The 10,013-nt window shown below is 53.2% G+C and overlaps 1 protein-coding gene across 4 annotated transcripts; it reads right to left on the reverse strand.

Annotated features, from left to right (window-relative positions):
* Window position 1: 1 nt before the first annotated feature.
* On the reverse strand, window positions 2-10,009 carry LOC310891544 (uncharacterized protein). Of its 4 annotated transcripts, none has more exons than XM_083853813.1 (6): window positions 9,514-10,009; window positions 5,129-5,349; window positions 4,431-4,545; window positions 1,576-4,073; window positions 1,114-1,215; window positions 2-139 (listed from the first exon to the last, which is right to left on the reverse strand). In XM_083853813.1, exons 1-3 carry the CDS (start codon window positions 9,680-9,682, stop codon window positions 4,444-4,446), a joined length of 492 nt encoding a protein of 163 aa, XP_083709939.1. In that variant the 5' UTR covers window positions 9,683-10,009; the 3' UTR covers window positions 2-139; window positions 1,114-1,215; window positions 1,576-4,073; window positions 4,431-4,443. The 4 variants fall into 4 exon arrangements, with proteins under 4 accessions (XP_083709939.1, XP_083709940.1, XP_083709938.1 ...); XM_083853814.1 differs by having other exon boundaries at window positions 4,409-4,545; XM_083853812.1 differs by lacking the exon at window positions 4,431-4,545 and having other exon boundaries at window positions 1,576-2,521; window positions 2,828-2,902; window positions 9,514-9,972.
* Between the last annotated feature and the right edge of the window lie 4 nt (window positions 10,010-10,013).

Below are 10,013 nucleotides of genomic sequence, written 5' to 3' on the forward strand. Positions count from 1 at the left end.
GGTATGGAATACCCCTTTGGCCAGTTTGGGTCAGCTGTCCTGGGTCTGTCCCCTCCCAGCTCCTGCTGCACCCCCAGCCTGCTCGCTGGCAGGACAGAGCGAGAAGCCGAAAAGTCCTTGGCCTGGTGTAAACACTGCTCTGCAACAATTAAAACATCAGCATGTTATCAGCGCTCTTCTCATCCTAATCCAAAACATAGCACCCTACCAGCTACTATGAGCTACTTAACTCTGTCCTAACTGGAACCAGGACACAACATGTCATTCACAAAGAAAAATCTAAGTGTTCGACTCCTGGCAGTCTACCAGCACAGACAGCAAAATCTGGCCTGCTGCGAGACCAGGAGATTGCAGGAGATCTTCTTGTTCACATCGCACATAGTGCATTTTTGGCACACTGCAAGATGTTGCTCAATTCGTGCCTTCAAAGAGGACAGAAAAAAGCTGCATCCAGTTCAGAGGCAGGAACAGCCCTTCTGAGAAGCATGTCCATCCCATCATGCTGACTCCATCCCATGGGAAGGGCAAGAGTCACACACATCAGGCTGAGCCGCAAGCTCTTGAACCATGTTGTGGGCACAGTCGTGGGCATCAGGGAAGAGCCCACAGTCCCCAAACAAGAGGAGAAGCACAGCCAAGTCATTTGAAACCCAACTAGAATTGGACAGCTAAATCAGCTGAAACTGAGGTAAGCGCCAAGGGTGCTTTTCCCCTGCAGTGACATGTGTCTCCCGGCAAATGAGACAGCAAGGACTGCTTGGGCTGTGCCTCCTGCCTTGAACTCGCCCAGCTGCAAGCAGCGCTGTGCGGGAGCTGAACACAAGTTCAGCAGAAGCCCTTTGCTGCTGGCTGGATACCAATGTTTGCACGGAACAGCTCGGACCACTTATGGTAGTGCTGGGCTAGCAGCTGCCCCTGGGACACGGCGTGACCCACAAGCGGCAGCAGAGGCTCTCGGCCTTCTCTGGCGCTCACCAGTGCCTGCCAGGTGTGAAATTGAGTGTCTCCGCTCTGATCCATCCCTTCCTGCTGTGCAGGTTACGGTGTGTCCACACATGGATTTAGAACCTCAGCTTCCCAAGTCTTATGGCGGACAGAGTGAAATATACCCACCAGGTGCTGCCTCCTCTAACTCCTTTATGATATCCTCTACGATGTCAGAGGATGTTGGGGAAGATTTTCTTATTTCAGCATTGTCCTTCGCTGTTAGAGGACCTGAACAGAAAGTAGGAAGTTAACTTTGGCACCAGTGCAATTTGGAGAAGCAGGGCTTAGTTTGTGAAGTCAGTGAAATGACTTCCCACCCCTGGGATACCAGCTGGGCTCCAGCGCCGGAAGCAGCCGAGGATCTGGCAAAGCCCTCCCTGGGGACACTTCTGCAACCAAAGCCCCGTGAGAAGTTTCTGTCCCAGTGCCATCTACATCAATAGCTCAGTAGGAGAGCATACCAGGGCTCGTGCCTTGACAGGGCACACACACACGTGCCGGTCTATACCCTCCCACCTGCAGAGATGCCTGGCTGACGTTTGGGCTTGAGCTGGCAGCTCTCAAAGGAAGTCAAAAGCCACAACTTACCCAGGCCATCTCCCAGAGCTTCAGTCCTGGAACCCATCTGGGAGCCTGGATCACCTTCGCCTTCGGTCCCATCTGTAAACACAAGTGGAGTCCCTCCTGTGAACTACGCCAACATACTCCTTCTGACCAGAGTGACAGAGAATGCGGTTCAAAGAGGGGACTGCTCCACGGCACTCGTCTCTCCCTGCCACTCCAGAGCATCTTGCAAACAGTTGCTGGGTGCCTGCAGTGGCACCGTGCTGGTACAAACTAAGCATGCGTGGAGCTGCCCGGAGAAGGGCCCTCCCCGTGCCCACCCCAGGTCTCAACTCAAGCGCAAGGTGCCTGCTGGCTCTGCAGCACCTAGATGCTCCTGCCTTCCGCTGACTTACCTGGCAGATTAACCTGAGGCTCGTGGTCCACATCAGGCTGAGGTGTCGAGTAGCCAGAGCCTACGAGAACTGCTGCAATCAAGCACAGAAGAGAAACATTCCCCGTGCATGGTGTGATCTACCTCTTCCTTAGTGACCTGCAGCGACTGGAGGGGGCTCAGGCAAGGATGTGGGACCCAGACACGAGCCAGGATTTCCAAAGCCGCAAAGGGGCCTGCTGAGCTGGAGGCTCCCTCTTGGCCTCTTCCCAAATCCTCTCTCCAGGCTGTGCGCAACACCCCGCAGGGACCACGCCGCCAAAGATGTGGCCCCTCAGGTGTTTCTTACGGGAAGATCTCTGCTGGACACAAAGGAAGACCCCACTGCAGGGGGAGCGTGCAGACCCCGGGAAAAATGATCATCCATGTTTGTCATGGAGAAGCCCCCTGGCCAGTGAGCAGCTGAACCCTTGCTGAGCTAGCTCAACAAACCCTTAACAAACAGCAAGGAAATGAACACGGACAACTTACCACCTGTGGGACCCATACTGGCAGGCTCAGGAGCAGGATTCCATGGAGGCACTTGACCAGTACTGCCTGTGGGCACAAGTGGGATCAGACACAGGTAAGGGGAGCTTCCATTGCCTCTTGGGGCCTGCCTCTTCCTCAGTGACCGGGAGGCACTGGCTGGGGCTCAGGTAATGACATGGCCCAAACAGGAAGAAAAGCCTGGGTTCTTCCCTCTCTGTGGAGAGGGGCAGGGGTGGCATCTCTCCAAGTGAAGAAATATTCAGGGCTCATTTGTGCAAGCCCCCTCAAGGCACAAACGCACTTGGAAGACCCTGAATAAACTATTACAGCCCATTAGCCATCTTCCTTCAAGGAAGCACACTCGCAACGTACCTCGGGGATCCTCCTGAGGCTCCAAACCATGATCCAGCTGAGAAGCTGGATATCGAGAGCCAACATCGTCATCATCTAAAATCAAGCAGAGATGAGAGACGTTGCCATGGCATGCTGTGCTCTCCCTCTTCCCCAGCACCCTGCAGTGACTGAGGGGGCTGAGGCAATGTCACGGGACAAAGATGCAGGTGGAAATTTCCCAAGAGGGGCCAGCGGCCTCAGCCCCACAGGGGCTCAGACCCGGGCTTCTCGGCCCCAGCGCCGCTCCCGGCCCCCCCGGCAGGAAACAACCCCGCAGCAGCCACGGCCCCACCGTGCCACCCTGCGGGGCTTCTGCCTCCTGCCTGCCCCCTGCCCGCGGTGCCCGCCCGGCCCTGCTGCCATCCCGTCCCCGTCCCCTCCATCCATACGCGTGCCGCGCAGCACCATGCCGCCCAGGGTTTGGTGTTGGCCCCGGCCCTGCCCACCCACCTGCTCCCGGTGGTCGCCATGGCGCAGCCTGGGCACCCCGGGCACACAGGGCCACCAGGAGGAGGAAGAGGACGCAGGCAGGGGCCGTGGCTCCCCACACTCGCACCATGCTTCCACCACCGCCGCTGCAGCTGCAGCTAGTGCTGCTGTCAGGACCGGTGCGGAGCAGTGCCTGTGGGCTGGCCCAGCGTCACAATGGGGTGTCGGGATGTCACGGCCCAGCACTGCATCACCGAGAGGTATTGTGACCTCGCAGCCCTCCCGGTGTCACGGAGCAGCGTTGGGACCTCATGGCCCTCGCAGCGTCACGGAGAGGTGTTGTGACCTCACGGCTTGGCACAGCGTCACAGCAGAGTTCCGAAGAAATTCTGCATTTCAGCTTACACTTCTTGCTCATAGGCTTTCAAGTAAAACTCGTGTTTTACCCGATTTCCAATGGTGATTTATCCGGCTACAGAATCTGTCTTTGAGACTAGGGAATGTTACCCAATGATTTCCTGAATTGCCAAGGTGATGGCATTCATGCTCTGCGGGTGGCAAGTCGCAGGCTGGCAGCCAGTTGAAGGAGCTGACACGGTGTCTGTGGGCTTTGAAGGGCACTCGCCTTTGCAAAGGGAGATGCTGTGAGAAGCGTGGCTGATCTTTGCTCTTTTTGTTGAACCTCTTCTTTCTTCTTCCCCGCCTCTGAATGCAGCCATTACTTCCACGGGGCTGACCAGTCTTTGAGGTGCACAATCACCGTCCCAGTTCCAGCACAGCTGTCCCACTACGTGCACTGCTGTCCCAGTACAAGCATCAGCATCCCAGTACCAGTGGAGATGCCCCACCAAATCTGTCCTAGTACCAGCAGCATGGCCCCAGTAAGAGCATCACCACCCGAGTACCAACATCACTGTCCCGCTTCCAGTACCACCTCCAGCACCCTGATTGCCCCCAGCTCCACTATTGGTATCTCCACAAGGTCCCAGCACCACTACCGGCATCTCTGTCCAGGACTGGTAGCAGCATCCCCAACTTGGTGCCAGCATGCCCAGCCCCAGCTTCCCCCGCCCATGCTGGTATTGGCAACTCCAGCCCCAGCAGCCCCAGCCCCAGCATCCCCCAACCCACCGCGAGCACCCCAGACAGGCACCTCCTGGGGACCCCTACAGACAGCCGGCCCATTGGCTCCCCATCACAGCTCCATGGTACCAGTGGCGGTACCACAGGGCCCGCTTCCACCACAGATGGGAGCAGCATTGGCACCCCTGCAAAAGAGAGGAGGTGGAAAACCAAGGAAACCCTACTAACCTGAAAGTACCCCAAACTACCCCCACCCCTGTCTCCAGGGCCTGCTTGCTGCCCCCATCCCTGGAGCGATGCTGATCCCATACCAGCCCGCTCACATCCCCACCATCCTCCACCTGCTGCCTAAGGCCAATGCCTGGTCTGGGGTGCCGGGCTCACAGTTCGTGTGGTGCCGCTCCCACCTGCGGTGCTGCCCCTACCCGCTGCTCCTCCGTGTCCCCCCAGCTGTGTCTGGGGTCAGCCCATGGTGATGGGGACACTGGTGCCCCACCGCCGCTGGAGCTGAGGCCTGGGGGCCATGCCGCACAGGGAGCCCCTGCACCCCACAGGCTCCTGCCTGCTGCAGGCCCCCATCCACCCCGGTCCCCCACCACCGCTTCTCCTGAATCCTCTGCTCCCGGGGCAGCTGCTCCCTGCTCCCTGGAACCTGACCAGGAGCAGGGGGCAGCCGCCACTCCCCTCAGAGGACAACGTGGTGCTCCCCAAAGATGAGGGGACACAAATCCCACCACCACCCCCCCAGACCACTCTGGCTCCACCAACCTGTGCTGAGGCGGCACCCGGTGGTGAGTCTGCGGCAGTGGCACAGCCACTGGTGGAAGTTTTACTGGCAGTTTTCTTCCTATCACCAAAGATTTTCAGCTCGACGTCTTTGTGGCCACCATAGCCAAGATGGCTGCCATTCGCCACTTCACGCAGGAGACATTCTCGGTTTACAAGCAGCAATCTAGAAGGGCACCTTTCCGAGTCAGCTCCCTTAGTACCTGGATCAAGAAGTTATCATCGAGGTGCTTTAGGAATTTCCTGGACCTGTTTGTGTCTGTTCCTTGTCCTTCCCTGCTAACATCTGGCAACCCAAAGTCACCCACCCACTTAGGGACAAGGGCAGCTGATCTGGAGACATTGCCTAATTCCTTATTGAACCATCCAGCCGTGTAGTCACCCGGGATGGGAGGCCTATCTCCAACTCCCACAACATCCATTTAATTGGTTTGTCCCTTAATCCTCACTCAGAGGCTCTCAACCGTGTCATTGCGCCAGCCCCCTGCCTCACCTGCCCTGCCTATCCCTCCTGATGAGCCTAGGACCGTCCCTCGCAGCACTCCAGTCACAGCCCTCTGCCCAACCAGTCGTGCTTATGCCAATGATGATGTAGTTCTGGGGCTGAGCCAAAGCTTGCCAGTACGTCTGGCTGAAGGCTCACCCTTTCAGATGCACGGTATTTACAATAAAGGGTTCTCATTCATGCATCCCGTCAAAATAAATAAATAAGTAAATACATAAAAAAGAAATGGGGGAAGAGAAAGAGAGAAAAAAGGATTTTACATGATCTTGGTATCAATCGTACTTTTGCTGCCCTTCGGCACTGTTAGGGGTTCCTCAGGCTCTCTCACAAGAGCAGGGCTGTCCCCCACTTCTGCTCTCTAATGAATTCAGTGCTGCAAAACCAAACCAGAACAGAGGTGTTGCTGAACTAACAAAAGCAGAAGATTGATCAATAGCTAAAGGGGTGAGCTTTGTGAAACCTCTCTGGCCCTGGCTGTTTCCTGCAGTTCCCCACCATCACGGAGATGGGCCAGAGCCCCCTCGACCTGCACGAGGGCTTGGGAGTGAGACAACAGGATCGTCCAGTTTCTCCTGTCCACTCATTTCTCCCTTACTCAGGGAATGCTTAAGAAAGAGGCGGAAGGGCTCTCAAAACCAGGAGCCCTCTGTGTTCAGCATTGCCATCATCTTCATACTTTGGGCGCTAGCACACGGAAAAAGAAGAAATTACAAAGCTCTCTCAGCTGAGTCACAGGAAGAGCCGCTCTCAGCAAGAGCGCTGCAGACTGAGGCCACAACATCAGCCAGAAAATGCTGAGCAAATGCAGCTTTCTCACAAGCCTCCTCTCTCCTCAGCGCCTGTGTCTGCTGGCTTTCACAAAGTGCCTGTCAAGACATTGCTGCAAGGAAAACATGCAGGCTGTTTCTCTGCTTCTTCTGTGACCTGGATTTGGAAGAACCACCACCATGGGACACTTCTCAAACAAGGCATCAGTATTGGCAGCCACCCTCACAGGGAAGAACCCTTTCCTAACGCCCAGCCTGAACCTGCCCTGTCCCAGCTCCGTGCTGTTCCCTCGCGTCCCCAGAGAGAAGAGATCAGCGCCTGCCCCTCCACTCCCCTCCTCAGGAAGCTGAGGGCCGCCATGAGGCCTCCCCTCAGTCGCCTCTTCTCTCGGCTGAACAAACCAAGAGACTTCAGCTGCTCCTCACACCTCTTGCCCACCAGACCTTTCACCATCTTCAGCAACCTCCTCTGGACACTCTCCAATAATTTTATGCCCTTCAGGACACAAAACTTGTACTTTCAGCTTCAGTCCTTAAAGAGTTAATGAGTTTCCCTCGAAGTGCAACGGAGCGTTTAAGACCAGTCAGAAGATTTCTTCCAAACTCTTTTAGCATTTTCCCTTTCTAGGATTTACATCTCTAGTCTTAATAGCTGATCTTCCTTCTTTCCAAATTATAACTATAACCTTTTAAAGGATTTACTTCTGCCTTTTTGTATGACAGAATTTGTTTGGACAGTTTGACACTTGCTGAACTATCATGGAATCACTTAGGTTGGAGAAGATCTCTGAGATTGAAGATTTGAATGGATTTGATTGAAGATTTGAAGGATGTACCCCTTGAAAGGTATGACTGGGAACTTTTTACTGATGGTAGTAGTTTTGTGAAGAATGGAGCACGATATGCAGGGTATGCAGTAACAACCCTGAAGACAGTAATTGAAGCCAAACCTTTACCACCTGGAACATCAGCACAGCGAGCAGAACTGTTAGCCCTAACTCGAGCACTGGAACTGAGTAAAGGAAAGATGGGAAATATTTGGACAGATTCAAAGTATGCCTTTGGAGTGGTCCACGTTCATGGAGTATTATGGAAAGAAAGAGGGCTGTTGTCCTCACAAGGGGCCAATATAAGATATCACGAGGAGGTGTTAAGTCTGATAAATGCGGTACAAAAACCAAAACAAGTGGCTATCATGCACTGCAAAGCCCATCAAGGACGAACCTCGAAGATATCAGAAGGGAATCGGTTGGCAGATCAAGCAGCTCGACAAATTGCTCGGAAGGTGCGGAATGTGATGGCTTTGGTACCACTCAAGGCAGGCCCCACTCGTCTTAATCTTCCCAAGGAAGCAAGATATTCGCCAGAGGATGAGAAATTAGCAGATCTCCTAAAGGCCCGAAAGAACTCTGATGGATGGTATGTAACCGCTACGGGCCAGGTAGTAATACCCCCCTTGGTGATGCGAGAAATACTTCAGATAAGACGTAATGAGTGTCACTGGGGTGCAGAGGCAATGGTAACATTTTTAAAACGTAGCATTATCTCTACACATATGTTAACAGTGGCAAAATCAGTAACGTCAAAGTGTGAGATTTGTTTGAAAAATAATCCAGTAGCAAGAAAACATGCTGAAATGGGAAGAGTGAGAGTAGGGATAGAACCAGGAGATTACTGGCAAGTTGATTTTGTAGAGTTACCTAGGACTAGGGGATATAGGTATTTGTTAGTAGGGGTTGACACCCTGTTTAGTGTTACTAATGTCAACGAAGGAAACTACCGGTGCATAGTAACACATGAAAATAGCACAGATTATGGGATAAGAGAAATATTGGTATATCCAAAATTGGATAAAGGGATATTGGTAGCCCACCAAAAAGGATCTAGAAGAAAAAGGGAGGACCAGGTACCATGGACACAAGTGGTACAGATCCCACACGGGCAATCATCAGAGAATTTACTGGTAGGATTGATTAAAGATTTTGCCATAATGAAAGGAACTGATAGAATTAAAATTCAGTTGGGCATTAGAATCTCTATTTGCACAGGTAGCTGCTTATCGAAATAGAGAAACGATTTATAAACTTACAGGACAAGTAAGGCTTTAGAGATTTTAATATCCAACTACAAGCTACAACTAAAATGGTGCTACAAAATCGATTGGCATTAGATACGCTGTTATTAACGGAACATGGAGTATGTGGATTTCTAAAAGATCGTATTGATCATTGCTGCATCCACATTCCAAATGTGACTATTGATATAGAACATGACATAGAACAACTGGCTCGAGTGGAACAAGATGCAGAACAGGAAGAGAAAGATATGACAACAAGCTGGTTGGATAAAATTCTTAGCGGATGGAATATTAGTAATTGGGTTAATGGACACAAGTGGTACAGATCCCACACGGGCAATCATCAGAGAATTTACTGGTAGGTAAAGGTAAAAAGTTCAACTCTGATGAAGACATCTTACTTCATCCCGACGACCACCCGGACGACCACCAGAGAGTGATATGCAAGCGCAGAAGGACTGATTAGATAATTAGCATACAAAGCGGGGCTAGGCGGAGCTAGGAAATGAATATGCATAGATGTGTTGTAAAACTTAATGCATATGTAATATTTTAGGAGATAAAAGAGAACTGAGTGAACAAATCGGACGAAGTTAGATTTGGGCAGGCATGCCCCTAACTTCCAGCGCCTAATAAAAGCACCTTCATATAATCACTTTGTGGCTTATGTGTCTTCGTGAATGCTAACAAGATGATCAGGTCCAACCGTTAACCGTGCACCGGTTAACCGTTAACTGAGAGCCTTCTCTCCTTCGGCTTCTGGCCCCAGACAAATCTGAGGGAGGAAGAAGCTGAGGCCTGTACATGGCAAAGGACAGAAGGTGAGGCTTGGCTGTCCCCGAGAAGACAGAGCTTCAGCCCTGTGCCCTCCAACCCTGGGCCCATCCACGGGGAGACAACTCATCCTCACCCCCAGAGGGGACTCCGGAGCTCGACCCGAGCTTTCTGCTCCTCCAAGGAGCCACATGGGAGGAGACGGCCACCCTCAAGTGAGATTTTGCAAATGAGGATCTCTTACCTTTGGTGGTGGCAGCACCTCGGGTCTCCCCTCTGGTTCCAGTTGCTTGTGCCAGCGTGTGGCAATCCCAGCCCTGACTCCAAAGAGTTAGGAATTTTTTCTTGTACTCCTTGAGGAGAGCTGAGCCGTAGGAGCGTTGGCATGGGGTGCCCTGGCCAAAATCGGCCATCCGTGCAGGGTCAGGACCTGAGGAGGGCTGGCTGTGGGGAGCCTGGCCTCGGCCCAGGATCAGGAAGGGCCCGGGCTTGTGTGTGGCTGCGGCACTGCCAGTTTGAGCAGGGGGTTCTCGGGTGAGCGCTGTGCAGGGTCGCTGCCGCGCTCACAGCCCTTCTGTCTGCTCCTGCTGTGCTGCTCCCCAGCTCCCTTCCCCTGCGTTCCCTGCATGGTGGGCACAGTCTGGCTGACCCCCAGCACCGAGGACCCTCAGGGTTACTTGTCAATCAGTCACAAAGTCCTGCTGTGGGTTCCTGGGTGTTGCTGTACATAAGACCCGGACTGCT

The sequence above is a fragment of the Anser anser genome, assembly GCF_964211835.1.
Source record: "Anser anser genome assembly, contig: HAP1_SCAFFOLD_131, whole genome shotgun sequence".
Classification (NCBI taxonomy): Eukaryota; Metazoa; Chordata; class Aves; order Anseriformes; family Anatidae; genus Anser; species Anser anser.